Raw genomic sequence first — 17,279 nt, 5'->3', positions numbered from 1 at the left:
TAGGTGTCAAAAGCACACCGCTTAAAAGGCCATGATATTGTTAAGCAGAGAACAGGCATTTTCCTCTAAACTGAAAAATAAATAGTGAACTAATACTTTTGCCTTAACCCCTAAACCTGAGTCCAAATGTATACCACTAATCTTCACACTAAAGTCCATGATACACCAGAGCAATCTTTGAGCAGCAATTTCTGTCAATAATCAATGGGGAAATAGTTGCTGCACCATTTTATATTGTAAATAATATAGTTGCACAAATCTGTTCACTCTACCCTGTGGGTTGCTGGTATGGAAGCTTACAATCAGATCAAAGAATTGACATGGCAACCCAAGGTTGTGTGCTAGCTAAACCGATCATTTTTCACTTTTCAAAGCATGTTTTCATTTTCCAGACCGAACTCCACACTATTAGACAATGCCATGCCAATTTGTCATAGTTGCTGAAAATGCATTTGCGATGCCCTTGCACACCATGACCTTTTCACGAACCACAATCCGACTACTCCCTTTATCCATAATAACCCTCATAATAACAATTGGCGTAAGTACTCATTAAAACGATGTCTTTCCGTACCAACTCAACGAGAGCCGTTGCACGGCCATCTCAGATTTTGATAACAATGTAATCACTTGGGGGTTATGTACCTGCTGAGTTCAGAAATGTTGGGTAATTTCTAGAAAAGAAAACTTTCAGCTGTGACCTGGCAAAAGTCACAGGAAAAGATCACCTTGACTATAAAAATCACCCTGGGCTGAACGTAGATGCTCCCGTCGTGTGTAGCGCCTCGTTCGTCTCACAATGAAGAGGAACCCCTTACTGTTGGAAAATTGGCAAGCTGAGGGCCTACGTGATGAGTTTTATCCCAACTTCAGCCCACCTGTCTACCCTGTGTGGAATGCGGGTCCTTAAATAAGGGATTTGTCAATACTGTTGCACAATGTAGCGACAGTAATTCATGATAGCATCAGCAAAAGACTGTTCCCTATGCATCTGTAATCTAAACAATAAGCACTCGGATTGGTTCCATAGCAGGACATCATCAACTTCCAAAGTGTGGCCACGAAACCCTGGCGCGAGAGACTGTGCCAGCTGCTGCTCAGGCCATTGGGCTCGCACCGTGTGTACTTGACAGGCTTGTTGTTGCAGGGCACCCAGCGGTCAGAGCCCACGAGGCTGGACTCGATGTAGTAGCCGATGAGGCCCTGCGAGTGCTTGGACGCTTCCCACGAGACGGCCACTGATGTCTTTGAGTTCCTGGATGCGAGGATCCGGCCCGGGGAGGAAGGCGGCGCTGTGGAACGGTCACCCCCACGGGCACGGCGGCATCGCCAGCGTTAGTTGCGTCCGCGAAAAAAGTACATTGATGAACATATTGATCAACTGAGTGGGCTTGATTGCTTGGTTTTTCCTTTATTTTCTTTCTTTCTCTTCATTTTCAGGGAATGATGATTATAAGTGGACGAAAATCACCGAGTATTTTGATAACTATGATTAGCGGCCAAAGCATGGCTTTGCCGAAATGAAATTAACTAGTCTGTATGAAGATACAAAGACTTTGATGCACTTTGGTAAGTTGCTATGTAAAACAAAGTATACGTGCAGCTCTGCAATGCTGCCAATACTGTTAGCATAAATAAAATTTAAAATAACTGAATTCACTGATAAGTTGACCTGGTAATAGAGTAGGAGTGGACTAAATATTTGAGAGTTTTAATCGATTAGAGTATGAGAATGACTAAAGAAATCCACACTTGGACGTGATTAAAATTCCACAGGTTGTCTGCAACTCGACCAAGACTAAAATGAAAATAACACTGGTCAACACACTTTTTCTAGCATAAGGTATTCCATCGGTTTTAAGGTAATTTTGGGGTGCTGATTCCAAATCTGGCATCAGTTTTTGTCTATCACATCAGGTTTTTTGAGATATCAAATATTGCATTTTCAATAAAAACAGCTACTTTATGCTCATATACGAATAGCTAAACAGACATCCATACAAGAATAAGATAAAATACAACATACAATAATAATGAAACAAACATTTAATGAGCCGTAGCACAAAGTTGTGAGAGTGACTGCATATCAATGTGAGTGAATGCATATTATCATGTAAGAATTGAATTGTGAAGATAAGAAAAATATGTACAAAAAGGTCATTCACAATAGTGATGTTACATCTGCATAAACGACCTCTTCTTTGACGATCTCCGATGTACAGCTTGTGGAATGTCTCTCATCAAGGACCAGCAGTAATCTGCCATCATGTTTGAGTCCCCACGGCCTTGGTAACGTTCTTCCATAACTAATGTCTTGATGAAAGCGTTCACCTTGCTCTTCACTCACGTGACCCATGTTCTCTGGAAACTGGGCCAAGTGACTATGTAAGTAGTGAACCTTGATGCTCATTCTATATCCAAGTGCTTGGAAACTCAAGAGCAGCTCCTCCACAATCTCTCGATAGTTGTCCGCTTTCCTGTTCCCAAGGAAATTCCGCTCCACATCAGAGAATGCATTCCAAGCTCTAGCCTCTGCCGCAGTCATTGTTGTAACAAAGTGTGGATCCCTGATGAGTGTTCTTATATGAGGGCCATCAAATATTCCTGCCTTTTTCTTCTCGGCACTGAGACTTGAAAAGGTTGAACATATATAGCTGAAGCAGTCTCCAGTGTGATCAAGAGCTTTGACGAATTGCTTCATTAACCCAAGTTTTATGTGCAGTGGGGGAAATACAATTTTATTCCTAACAACCACAGGCTCATTCTTGATGTTCTTGTCACCAGGCGTCAAACTGATTCTTGGTGGCCAGTTCTTTTTAACCCAGTGTTCCAATGTAGCCCTACTGTCCCAGTAGCACAGGAAACAAGGGTATTTGGTGTGACCTCCTTGCTGACCCAGCAGAAAATGTACCATTTTCAAATCAACACAAATTAGCCATCCATGAACATGGTATTCCAATCTATCCAGAACAATCTTGATGTTGGCATACTCTTCATTCATTTTTACAGAGTGTCCTATTGGGATTGAACCATATATATTTCTGTTGTGAAATAACACACATTTCAAACTCCTTTTACTACTGTCAATAAAAGTCTCCATTCACTTGAATCATATGCGGGCAGTCCTATATTGAGAAAAAGCCCTTCAACATCATTACAATAAACAAGTTGACCATCTGAATGGAAGTACTTTCGCAGTGCTGCTTCTCTGTTACGATAAAATGAGACACTAGTGCCAGGTCTGAGTAGTCCTTTCTCTTGCAGCCTGGAAGCCAACAATTCAGCACACTGCTTTGGCAAATACAAATCTCTTACAAGATCATTCAATTCAGGCTGACTAAACAGAGACATTTTATCACAATCTGCATCAGATGGCGTATATTCGATCTGAGCATCATCATCATCTGTAGAAGCAGGTAAACTGAGGGATTCAACATCAATCTCTGGTAGCTCAGTAAATACAGGCACAGGTATTTCCTCACAGTGCTCAACTGGTCGTCTGGCAGATGGGATATCTGGGTATTGTAAGTGTTGTTTGTTTTTCTTATTGAAACCTTTTACATTGACAAGGCAGAAGTAGCAGTTATCCATATGGTTTGTAGGTTCTCTCCAAACCATTGGCACACCAAACTTCAGCTTAGCATTCTTTCCTTTAGACCATGATCGCAAAGATTCAACACAGGTTTTATACACTTTGTGAGGAGCCCAATTTTTGTCCTGGTCTCCAAGTCGTACTTTAAAGTAGGCAAGATAAACCTTCTTGACAAAGGTATTGATGTTGCGCCTTTGATCCTGCAAAGTGAAGCTGCCACAAATGTAGCAGAAGATATCTGGGTCATTACTGCATTGCCTTCTTTCGGATGTTGTAGCCATTGTTAGATCACGCCCTACAGAATAAAAATATTAAATAAATGTGGATATCTACATAAAATTATATTATAAACACACTATCCTAAAAATACAGCACCATATTTTAACACTAAAGCAGTCACTGACTCGCAACAACTTGCAATCATAAATGACAGAGTTAATTTCGGGTAAAATCAATGAAAATGGGGTATGCCGATAGCATAAAAATGAGATGTGATAGAGCAAATCTGAGATCAGATTTGGAATCAGCACCCTGAAATTAGTCTAAAACAGCTGCAAAAGTCCAGGCCAGAAAAAAAAAATGTGTTGACCAGTGTAATTTTGACTAAACGAGCACTGCCTCATGGTCAGTATTCTCTGCCACTTATAATGCACGTGGCTTACATATAGGGGCACTTTAAATACCGCTGATCCTTAACTGCCCCATCTATATAAGTGTAACCCGATGTAGACGAGTAATAGAGTAATTTTGCAGATAGACGCAAGCCTACATTGCAGAATGCAACACAGGCAGCAATACATGCAGAGTATGGTGACAATACAGTTGTCAAATATTGTAAAAAAAAAAAAGATTACGCGTATAATTAGCAACGTGCATTAATACGGCGATTCACTTGTCAAACAAATTGTCCAAATGATTATGATTATTATAAATTAATATTGTTTGCTAAATAGTAGCACATTTTCAAATTAATTGGTCTGAAAATGAGTTATAGATTAATATTATTTGATAAAAATGATCAGTCAGTGTAGTTTAGGAGTATGAATCTGTGAATGAGATAACCAGTGAAATGGACAAAACAATCGAATTCATATGGGATTCATCATTAGCAAAAACGTGTTATGCTCAGGAGGGTTAAGAGCAATGCTATTTAACTCCTGCCAGGATATTGGGTCTCACTGTGTGATATAGACTTGCAGCTTCTCAGGTCAATGTCTATGTGTGCATCTGACCTCGTGCCGCTGGTGGATAATAATAATAATAGTATGATATGAATCCGCAATGCCAGTGCAGACCATATTCATTCTCAATTGATCCACTAAGTCCAGCTGCTCACGTGCGGTCAAATTATGTGCCTTTTACGACCGTAGCGAATGCTATTTCCATTTGACATTCTTTAATCTGCAGCACGGAGGCAAAGGAAATTGCCTTCTGTCAATGCAATAAAAAAACATAAATAAATCTAGATTGTTGGACTATTTATAGGATTAATCAAAATGCTTTTATAAAGGCCAATTATGGACAATTTGGCAGAGGAAATCGCAGATGTGTTGTTTGGATGTCAAAAATGTGTCAGAAATGGCGATTATTATGATTATACTAGTTTAACCAGGAAAGCCTCGTCAATACCTTTTCAGGAGGGTCCTGCCAAGTTTTCCCGCAGTCGGGGGCGATGTTGCTGTTTTTAATCCCAAATGAGTAATTTGCAGGTAATTTTCCAACACTGGGATGTTTGACAAATATTAGCAGCATTATTTGATTATTTATATGGGAGGAAACCATGCAGAAAAGGTTGAGAACATACAAACTATACACAGTGTGCTGAGTTGGGTACAATTGGCTATGAGGCAAAAGTTACCACTGCGCTACCCTGATATTAACATTTGCAGGTCAGAGTTACATTGAATTGGCACATTTTTATTCTTTTGGTGAAAGTTTTTTTCACTGGCATAAATTGTAATATTATCAATGACATTCTGTATACTTAGAGAAACATATGTGTCATTAAAACCCCGTTTCCAAAAATGTTACTCTAACGCTTTCTATTCCAACCAAGATCAGACAGATACATACCAGTGAATTAAGTGAATTCATGATTGTAAGTGTGATGACACTGAAGTTTTGATTGAATGCAGTTAAACACATGCAGACTGGAACTTTTATGTAATGTTTTCATTATTAACCCCTTCTATAAACTGCTATTTCATAATCATCTCATTAAGTTGGTGAAACTAATATTTTCATATATAAAATACAATATTGAATTTGAGACGAATCTTGTCCAGGAGCATTCGCTTAAGCGAGCAAACTCTGGATCGATTCCCATATTTGGGTCGCAGCAGATCAGGCTTGTTAAACCAATGATACTGGGTAGCCGGATGCTAATGGCGAGCGCACTTAATTTAAACAATGGGGATCTCTTCAGTGAAAAACACAATGTAAAAATAGAAACGCATAACATCATTAGTTGAGTGCGACCCTTTCTCTTGTTAGTTTGTCATTTGGAACACCTGTTGTGGAGCACACATCTGGCCAAGTGGACACAACCGACGGTGTCCGGACCGGCGCTGCTTTGGCCAGTGCGCACGGACGGGGACGGGGCAGAGGGACAGAGTGGGGGGGCCTCCTCACCGACGGTCGTGCCTCCATTGATGGGCCCTGTGGGCCGCGACGGCTCGCTCACTCCGCCCGCGTTGGACGCCAGCACGCGGAAGCTGTAGGATTTGCCGTCGGCGAGGTCGAAGACGGCGAAACGCGGGGAGCGCGCGGGCACCTCCGCGTTGAGGCGCTGCCAGCTGTCGGTGCCTCCCACCAACTGCCATGGGCGGGGGGGGGGCCGAGAGAGAGTGGCGGTGATGACAGGCGCGCGGGCGGCTCTGCTCGCAGAGCCGGAGCATGTCAAAATTATTAAGTGGAAAGGCCCCGTTGTTCGTTCACTTCGCAATTGTTATTCATAAACTAAACGCCAGATAATGGGAATGTGACACGCAACCGCGCGTTGTGATAATTTAAGACAATACCAGTGTGTCTGCGTGTAAAACAATGCTAAATGTGACTTGGGTAGCATTATCCAAAATAATTCCCGGAAAACTCTGGAGCACGTAGCATTTCATTAATCCTTATCTCGGTTTCAAATGTGTCTGCATCTGGTATCCAATATTGAACTTAGGATTTCTTGGTTTCTCAAAACTCAATGTAAGTTTACCACCGGCTCTTCCAAAAACCTCAAATGGTTTGGCATCTTCGCCAATTTTATAAAAATAGAGTAATCAATAAATAACATAATTCCGAAAAAAAATGGTGGTGTAGTTCACATGTATGCTGTAAATGCACAAGCAAGGGAACGGGCACTTATGCCAGGCAGCAAGGGAAAAATCTTAGAATGAATTAGGACTTGTCAGTGATGAGTTCTGCATGACTCCTCTTAGGCACAAGGACACTGTGCATAGCACGGTGTATTTAGTGCCTGCCGTGACCACTTCTAGGTGACTTGTGTTTGCAATTTTTTTGCAACCCATGGTTAATAGGATTTTTGTGGATCAATGAGGGGTCATTTCTCATATGGTTTATGGATAAAAGGTTCACAAATAAGAGGGGTATCAATACAGGTGATATTAAACACAAAACCTGAACTGATGTATTATTCAGTGTCACTTGGGTAAAACAAATTCGTAATTTTAATTTATTCATTTGATTTTGGCTTTATATGATGCAGTGAGTTTTGTAAATTAGGTAATCAATTTATTAACGTGGACTTGTTCTCTAACTTCACCATCATGATGAGGTACTAAACACAAAAAGCAGCTCTAAAGAAATTAGTTTTCAATCTAGATTTAAAAGTGCATAGTTCCAGTGGGTAATGTCTGAAGGAAGAGCATTCCAGAAGGCCGCAGAAGTGCATCTCAAAGCACGCGATGCAGTGACCGTCTTTGTTCGATGGTTAGCCAAAATCTGCTGCGAGGATGACTGGAGTCTGCGTGATGGTTTGAAATGTCCTGCTACTATATGAGAAGGGTCGTCACCCGTTCTGGTTTCTGCCGGATTGTGATAGCCTTCATGTAAGTCGGTAAATCTCTCCAGACCATTAAACATTTACAGTCATTTAAAGCTTTCGTGACTGCAGGGATTCATCTTCTTTGTTCTTTCGGTAAAGTCACGTAGAAGGGAAATAATATTTATTTTATTTTATTATTTCTCTTCTACCTGACTTTACCGAAAGAACCAAGAATATTTAAAGTCATGTTTTTTTAGTCAGTTACATGTAGTTCTCCCACCTTCCCATGATACGTCACAGTTGTTTGTACCTTGGAGATGAAAAGTCTCCACGTACGTTTTACATTTATTCCACAATATCAACAATGCATTGAAACTGTGAAGTATCAATTAATGCTTTACATGACTAATTAGATCACATTTGCTGATGATGCATTTTAGACACGTGGACTGTAATGTGTCGGTAAAGGTAGTAGCAACAGCAGCACTACCCTCTCGACGAAATATTTCAGGCCCTCTGATCCTTGGCTGGGTGGCTTCCACGCAATGACGGCATAGTTCCTGCTGGCTTCCACCACAACCACATCCATGGGTGGTGCTGGAACAGCCGCGCCTGTTAACGGGAGGTCCACTCGTTAGTCCCGTTTCTATGTGAGGCACACGTCCACAGATCTCACTCGCAGTAAGATGAGACGGACAAGGTTAAATAAAAATGCTGAGCTGTGTTCGCCAATGTCACGTCGATACGTGAGGCACGAATAATGATGAATTTCTTAAAGCCACAGTTGCATATGTTTAAACTTACTGTAATATACAGCAGTAGAAATATGAATTCAAAGCAGGCAGCACAACTAATGTACTATCTGGTCTGCCGACCGCATGACATATTTAAAAATATATTTTAAATATTTTAAAAGGAATGTAAAAAAAAGGCTGATTATAAGTATTTGCTCTGATATTTGCAGATTATGCACTGCAGCTTATTTATTTACTTCTGTATATGTTTTTTTGTTGAAAAGTTTCTGTATTGCACACACGCTATACTTTATGATTCAGCAAAAACCAATTACCTTTTGGCTCGCCCTGCTGTACCGTTATTTCTCCAGCTGTTGGAGCGGCCGGCTCACCTGGGGAAAATCAAACGCGCATTAAAACGGAATAAATGGCAAAACTCATGACTGCTGCTGCAGCAAATATACATTTACACCAAATTTGATATATCTAAAAATATATTAAACTGGTACAAAACAACTAATGCATACATTTATAAATACCCACCGAACTTCGCTCTGAAATAAGATACAATAAATGTTGAGAAGTCTACTTATAATCTTTTGAAACTGAGATTCGGTTAATTAGACATTTTGTAAAATGCACTGCGTATGACGACACAAGGGTACATTATCCCATAATTGTACTTGTACAGCCATTTTCGTCACTCCACTGCTAGATGAGAGCATCTGCACTGAGAGCTGGTCGTGGGGGTTATTGGACCATACTTCACTACACTGGTTAGCGTGGGTTGGTAAAGATAGGAAACACAAACGTGGGAGCATAACAGAACAACACAACACTGCGTTGTGGTGACCACAACGTAACACTGCTAGCTCTGGCAGCTTGCTGTGCATGGTGGCCACTCATACAAACACAACCCAGGTTCAAACCTGCTTAGCTTCCAAGATCTGATGTCCTTGGCTTCCAAGATCAGACCCATTCCAGTTAAATTGGTCGCATGCATCCCATATTTAATTACATACAGTAATACTAACAATACGGGTTATACAGCAGTGCCCCATTAAATCCCACACACACTACATGGGAATACTACTAAATGTTGCACACATATTGTTTAAAAAATCCAACGCCCGACTGCGCTCTCCCGACCACCTTGCAGAACAAACAACACTTTAGTATTCTCAGGCAGTTTCTCATAGTCGTTGGCTGAAACATGCTTAGCTTCCGAGATCTGACAAAATATGGTGCATTCTAGGCGATTTGGTCGTAAGAACATTCTCTCCCGGCAATATAGAGACCATTCAAGGCAGATGTTAATTGTATCAGCAGAGGACTTCAGTTTAGATGCACTCATGTGCATGGAATTACAGATTGTTATATTGACACGCTCTGTGATTCTACTCAATTTTTCATGGTTAAAATAGTTGTTCCACCATATAACACATAAATCTAGACAATTTTTATTCTCTCTAAAACGTTGCTTTACTCCTAAGCTTCTTCCTGCTTAATAATGACAACACACAATCTCGTCATTTTCAATCAAACAATGTATGAAGGCCTCCCCACGCCAAATTGGTCATGTAGGTTTGTGGCACTCCGCTCTACCATGCTGACTAGTGCAGGTTTGGCAAAAGGGGAGACGAAAAGACCAGTTCTAATATCGCTTGCCACTGATGTATGCTGTGAATAACTCAAGGGAACTGAACTTTGATCGCTGGATTCAGGGTGCAGCGTGCTGACCACCGAGCTACTTCTCCACCCCCTAACTTGCTTTGGTACGAAAAAAAAAATACAATAACTTCATCACGAGGACATCAAAACGCCCACATGAAACTGTAGAAGTGACCAGTGGCAGCACTCGTACAAACAATGTAGTCCAGGCTCAATTTACAGCCTCTTGGAAGAATTGAAAACAGAATAAAAAAATACTGCTTTTAAGCTAAGGTCCCCCGAGTGGGTTAACTCTGCATAAATTGGTGTTGTGTGTTGCCAACACAAATGTAGCAATCATTGTACTAACCTTGCAAGCGGTGGCCTTTGAAAGACAAATGCAATCATGACTTTAACTGAAATGCCAGTGAGACGTAACAGACCTCTGCATTTGTAGGACAAGCCAAGTTTACTTTTCATAAAAGGGTTAAGTAAAACCTAAGTAAAACTTTAAAAATATCTTCATACTTTTTTCCAAATCTTGCAACTATGAAATAACCTTTCAACTCCACGCAAACACTATGGAAACTAAAACTTGCATTTTGAAAGGCTATAATAAAAAAATATGTTAGGAGAGAAAATGTTTGTTGTTGTTTACAAATAATGTATTATTAATATATGCAGAACATTACGTTCGTGATTTTATACTCAAATGAGCATTATGGTGGTGCTCACATCTCATTTGCAGCCGTGAGGCAGCGGTGGAAATTACACGTTCCTATGGCAGGGGTGATTTGTTTTTGGAGGAAAATTGCTATTCAATTCCCAAAAAGGTGCAACTCTTTGGGATGATGGATAAGGTAAGTCTCCAATCAGGGTTTTAACTGGAAACCTTACAACTGAGAGGCCCTCACTCTACCGCTGAGTATGAATTCCATACGGTGTGAAAGAAGTTCAACATACATATATAACTTACATATACATTTTTCATTAGCTGTAAAGAAAGCACGAGTGGAAATTACCTCCTCATAGTCTGTCACAGCAATGAAACATGATATCTGTGAGCATTTGGACTTTTTGTGACAACAGTATGGAAATGTTTAATCCGAGGTAAAGAATTAGAAATTTAATATAGCCCACACCTTTATCACAGATAATTAAATTACACCACTAAATAAAAAAGTTGCGAGAATTAATGCAAGAACAGAATAACTTCTGTGAGGTATTACAGTGCTCATTTAAAACATTTAGAATATTAAATTTGCTACATCTAAAACTGTGCAATGGAATTCAAATGACTCATACACTCAATTACCTTGAAGAAGATACCAAGCAATTTGCCTACACTAAAGACATGATTTTCTTAACGCTATTGTCGGGTTAGGAAAAAAGTAAATTTTTTTGAACGGGTTATTTATTTATTTTTAATGGAGCTCTTAGCTCACCCAATAAAACTGGGAACTGCTGGTTAAATGTTTATGGGCTATTAAAAAAACTCCTACATTTATGTGATAATTATAGAAAGATTCCAGTGCGCATAATTACCAATGATTTGATCTGCTCATCAGTCAATAACATGTTAATAACAAACCTAATTAAGTGCTAAATATGAAAATACAATCTAATTTCACAAGCTCGTGGAATTATTTTGCTGTATTTCTTCTCCCGTATTATTGTGGATTTGTTATAATTTTCAAAAAGAAAAGAAACATAATAAGCATTGCTTTCAATTTGTACGAAAAGTGTCATGGTCCATTATCCAACATATAGTGCAATATTTCCAAACATTTCAATTAATCATCAGTATTTTAATTCAGAGTTGCACAACTTTGTATAGCAAATCACAATATATTATGGGAAACCAGGATGTATGTTATACGTAGCAATGGGCTGTATCTAAGTGGGTTACTGGTAAGAAATACAAGCTTAAACTAAAACTGAACTATATTCTTGGTTCTTTCGGTAAAGTCACGTAGAAGGGAAATAATAAAATAATAAAAATATAAAACAATTAAATTCTCACAACGTTTCGACTGCAACACAAGCAATCATAATCAGGTGTGAAATCCACAGCAAGAAAATTTGAAAAAAGTGGTGTTTTTTTCTTAACATCAGCACCACGGACAGCGATTTGGCAGTTGGTCCATCTATGTTCAGAAGCGACCTGGCCAAAAATGATGGCTCAACGAGGTGGCTTATCATGTGGAAATTTCGAGCAGCCAAATACTCTAAACGCATGTCTCTCAACGGGGAGAGGAAAACTGGAGCACCCAGAGAAAAAATCTACACGACCACGGTGAGAACACGCAACTCTCCAAATATACAGCAGCAGGCATCATGGTCGGGATCGAACCCACGACCTCCTGCATACCAGACGAGGGAGAAAACATCTCGCCACTATCAGTGGGAACAGCTTAGGACCGTGAAGAAACATTTGGGTTTCGTTGTGGGACGTGGTTTTGCTTTAAAACGCTTTTCAACAAGGTCCTGTGAAACAAGGACAACAGTGGTCAGACTTAACGTTAAGCAATGATAATCGGTGAGCAGCATAGGTCAAGCCACACAAGTGTATTCTCCTCTCTGGTAAAAAACTTGACCAGATGGTGATCCGTCCTGTTTTAGCTGTGACTGATCGACTCAAGGAGCGCATTCTGGTATGTTTTAAATAAAACAAAGCCTCAGACATCTTTCGATTATTAAATCAAGCTCACCTCTTGTGTTTGGATTCACACAATATGGATGAAAATTGAGAATTAACACGTGCATTTACTTAAAGAACATACGATAATGTGAGAACAATCCCTACACGGATTAAATTGATGCAGATTCATAACCCGGACACATTGCGATACATTTCAATGAAGCAAATAGATCAATTGCACAATGTGGTCGTAACTTGTACTTTTTTTAAAGATGCGCTGACAAATTCTAGACGAAGAAGAAAAGCAACGCGATTGAACGTGTATTATTCCAATTAAGCACGTCGATAATTATCACACATTACCCTTCCACCCTGTCCCTTCACCCAATGTTACACACAGTCTCCTTGCACAACATCTAAAGATGTAAGCCTCATTGCGACAATTTTTCAATTCGGAACTAAAACTAAAAACTAAACTTATTTTTTTTATTTTACCAGGTATTGCTCACTGAACCATATCGCACTTCTTCAAAAGCAACCTGGCCACAAATGATGGCTCAACAAAGTGGCTTATCACGTGGAAATGTATTGCAGCCAAATCGTCTGAATGCATATTGATTCTCAATGTGGAAGGACAAACCGGAGGACCCGAAGAAAAATCCACTTGAACCTTATGGCGGTATCCCGGGGTACCATAGTACCCCAGCTCTCGCATCATGTCCGTGATGCAGTCACTTTTAGCCTGTTGATGGTCGGCGATGCGGCAATCGACTCATCTCGACGAGCTGTACACGATGCACCACTACAGTGCGTGCGAGCATTGAGGGTTTCGGCACAATCGTCCTCGCTGAGTTTCAACATCGCGGAGTAGCACTGATTTCGGATTGATTGGTACCCCAGTCACGGAGTTAAGTACACCCCTGGAAAAAAATAGTGTCCCAGAAATAAAATATTTAATTGCATCGGCCATTTTGTGTTATTTGGTACCCTGGGGTACCGCCATAAGGATCACTTGACCACGGATAGAGAAACATGCAAACCCCAAATATACAGGCGTCAGGGTCGGGATCGAACCCAACAACCTCCTGTATACTAGGTGTGGCATCCTAAATTCGTATGTGGACTGTAATTAATTAAACAAAGCTTCCCCAAGACACTTTATTTTAAGTGGTGCTATCCATCACAGGTATGTGAAAATTTGTCAGCCAGATAACTATGAAGAACAAGAAATTTCCATGTTTCTCTGGACACATCATCAACTGACCTTGGCCCAGGCTTTTTTCATGGCTGATTCCATTGCACCAGCTCTCATTTTACCCGTTTTGTTCTTTACAATCACAAGGGAATTCCGCTTTTCTGCAGCCATCGTTGACCGGGCTGACAGCTGAGGCCATCAAACACATTGCACAAGCGATCCTCTCCGCGCCGGAGAGGGACTGCTCATTTTTCACTCTCCCCTTCCCTCAGTTCAATCGCCAGCTCTCGCACATGGGCACAGTGCCCTGTCATGGAGCATTACCTCATGGACCTAACCAAGCCAATATGACACAGAATCACTCGTGTCTAGTTAACGGGTGCACAGTTACTCTTGCTTAACTCCGTTAATGATTGTCATATATATCTGTGCTTTTGCAATTAGATGCACAACATAAGTGCACTAGAGCCTGTTTCTAAATGCAGACGTTGGGTTGATGGTAGGTATTTAATGATACATTAATTCATTGATTAAACTTGATTATTAGGCTCACCATACATGTATCAAATTTTGAACCAGAACTCTACTTTTACAATTTATGTAAATTATTTAGTAAATAATGTGTTAATTTAACACGTAGCCTTTCACGTGAATATGAATGTGCCGTTAAACTCGCCACCACCCGACACAGCCAATAAGCAAGGTTTGTCACATAAACAGAACATGCTAATTCGTTACTAGCACAGCACACCAGTGTGTTGGAGAGTAAATCCACAATATTTACAATCTGACTACGACGTTCCACCAATAATTACAATTAGCATCAATAACCCAACCGGTAATGAATACCTATTGTAATTTATATGCATTCATTAACACCCCCCCCCACCCCCCGGCCTTCGCACGTGATGTTCTCACAAGTGACGACATCACATCTATCCCTCTATTTACGAACGAAACAGGAGGATTTCTCCGCAAATCTGTCTGTCGAAAAACACCGAGCGTGGATACAACGTTATTTAAACAACTTTTCCACGGGTAATTATCTGTCAAGTGGTAATCTAGAATAGACATTTCACTCACAATTGGAATTCTAACTTGGGGGGGGGGGGGTGGCGGGGGGGTGGGGTGGCAGGGGGGGGGGGCAGTGACAAAACAAGTTAGAGGATCATGCCTGTTTACATCGATCCCTTTTGGAGCCTACGAGCGCCGTGCACGATTTGACATCGCCACGTGGGCGACGCTGGGTCTGACCTAGGTCGGCGGGGTCGACAGCGGGGATGGGCTCGGTGGGACGTGAAGGGGCGCCCATGCCCGCCTTGTTGACGGCACGCACACGGTACTGGTACGACTTCCCCTCGGTGAGGCCCGTCACGACGGGGTGGCGCGTGAAGCGGACGGGCGCGTCGTTACATTTCACCCAGGTCTTGGTGCCCACCTCACACCTGTGGGCAGCACAGAAGGGCGAGATGTCAACTACGTCGTCTGGTATACATGGAGGTCGTGGGTTCGATCCCGACCCTGACGCCTGTTGCAGTTTGCATGCTCTCTCTCCCAGGGCCGGATTAAGCTAGTGCAGGGCCTGTAGCATATGTTACAAAAGGGCCCTAAAAACCATAAATATTAAAACACGAATTTTTTTACTTGCATAGTAAAGTAATTGTATTTTTTCATTTGCTATGCAGCCAGATAATACGCCAAATCGCTAACCCTAAACACCCAGTCGTTCATGAAAGTTGAAGGCAGTAGAGTATTATAGTAATAGAGCAAGTGCAGAATCACTGAACCGGAATTGATAGCTTGAAAGCATTTAGCGCGGGGCCCTTAAAAGTGCGGGGCACGTAGCATATGCTACTTTTGCTACTAGGATAATCTGGTACTGCTCTCTCCCCGTGGTCGCGTGGATTTTTCTCCAGGTCCTCTGATTTTTTCCCTCCAAATTTATTAACATGCGTTTACAGGATTTGGCTGCTATAAATTTCCACGTGATAAGCCACATCATTGAGTTATCATTTGTGAGCTATATAGCTCAGTGGACCTTATCTTGTAAAATAGAAATAGTTTTGTTCATAGTTTAAAATAGTTTTCCCCCATTAAACTAGTTGCTTTTATCTACATTTTTTTTCTGTGTAATAGTAGACATCAATCATTGTGATTAACAATAATAGCGATACTGTACAAAAAACAAATCGAGCAATGCAAACTGAGATGGCATGGCCATGTCAGAAGAATTCCACGTAAACAGGAACACAGCAAATGCAATGGCAATGCCAGATGAGGGGGGCAGAGGTAGAGGATGACAGAGAAACAATATAACTCGTCCAGTTGAAGAGGAACGAGAAGAGAGAGGAATGGCATAGATCAGCGCAGATGCTATCTGATGGTGATCGCCAAAAGTGCAGGACTGCTGCCAGACGCTTGTGGACTGTCATGCCATTGGATGGATGATGAAAAAATGGAGAGAAAAAAACATGACTACCGTTTAGTAAAGATTAACAGCATACGTTAAAATTAATTTCACTCATTTTATAAATTGTGAGTGGAATTCTGTTTCAAAAATAATTTGCATTGTAAGTACAAAAACACAAACAAGTTAAATTGGAGTTGAAAGAATCTGAGCCTGTGTTACTTGTAACATTGGCTTAACACAATTCCACACGTGGAATTTATACGTGAAAAGGGGCAAGCTTTGATTAAGAGTAGCGATTGCATTTTGTTGCTAAAAACATAATTGTTCATCATCGGAAGCCCTTGGTCAATCCACTGCTGGCTTCCCTAAGGCGTGGCCATCTCTCACGATTCTGTCATTTGATAATCCCCCTAACACACCCACATACAAATTTATATCATCACTTTATCTCCCCGGTTGACGTCCTCTCAAGGGTGCTCCGTGCTTTGGTTGCCACCTTGTCATTTATACTGCCCATCTGCCACAGTTATTTCGAGTAACGTGTTTTGCCCAAGCCCACCTTTCTCAACAGTTCTCATTGTGTATGTGTGTTGAACTCATGTCGCACCGTACGTAGCTGTGTGGGATATGTCATCAATAATTATTGAAATAACACGTAATATGTAAATATATAAACTGGTCGCGGTGCATTCTCGATGTGGACCATAACTTAAAATGTGTGGGCTGAGAAGAAATCTCAGATCAAAGAGCACACAAATGTTATATCTTTGGGACCGTTTTTGCCAGTTGACATTGCCAAAAAGGACCCATAGATATAACTGCTCAACCCGAGCTATGAATACTTTGATACTTGCATTGTCTTTGCACCGTTCGCCTTTTTGGGCGTTCTCTGGTCAAACACTGGCGAGACAAGGCCATAAAAAAGTCTGCATCTGGTGTAGGACAATCAGTTTCAAAGACAATTATTTTTTTATCAGGGCATGTTTGTTTGCATTTTTTTGCCACAAGTATGTGTGGCTACTGCAGACTTGATGCCTTGTAATAGGTATAAATTTGGTGTTTG

General features: G+C 40.9%; 1 protein-coding gene across 1 annotated transcript in view; it reads right to left on the bottom strand.

Moving 5' to 3' along the window:
- LOC144717852 (myomesin-2-like) overlaps nt 1–17,279 on the bottom strand; it is a 99,954-nt gene that overhangs the window by 50,377 nt on the left and 32,298 nt on the right. The window contains exons 12-16 of the mRNA XM_078593566.1: nt 15,061–15,251; nt 8,656–8,712; nt 8,077–8,198; nt 6,224–6,407; nt 1,118–1,292 (exon numbers count right to left, since the gene is read on the bottom strand). Of these exons, the coding sequence (XP_078449692.1) occupies nt 1,118–1,292; nt 6,224–6,407; nt 8,077–8,198; nt 8,656–8,712; nt 15,061–15,251 (729 nt within the window). The remainder of the gene's footprint in view (nt 1–1,117; nt 1,293–6,223; nt 6,408–8,076; nt 8,199–8,655; nt 8,713–15,060; nt 15,252–17,279) is intronic.

The sequence above is a fragment of the Lampetra planeri genome, chromosome 4, assembly GCF_965212315.1.
Source record: "Lampetra planeri chromosome 4, kcLamPlan1.2.h2, whole genome shotgun sequence".
NCBI classification, from domain to species: Eukaryota; Metazoa; Chordata; class Hyperoartia; order Petromyzontiformes; family Petromyzontidae; genus Lampetra; species Lampetra planeri.
This window is presented reverse-complemented; position numbering and strand designations above follow the sequence as displayed.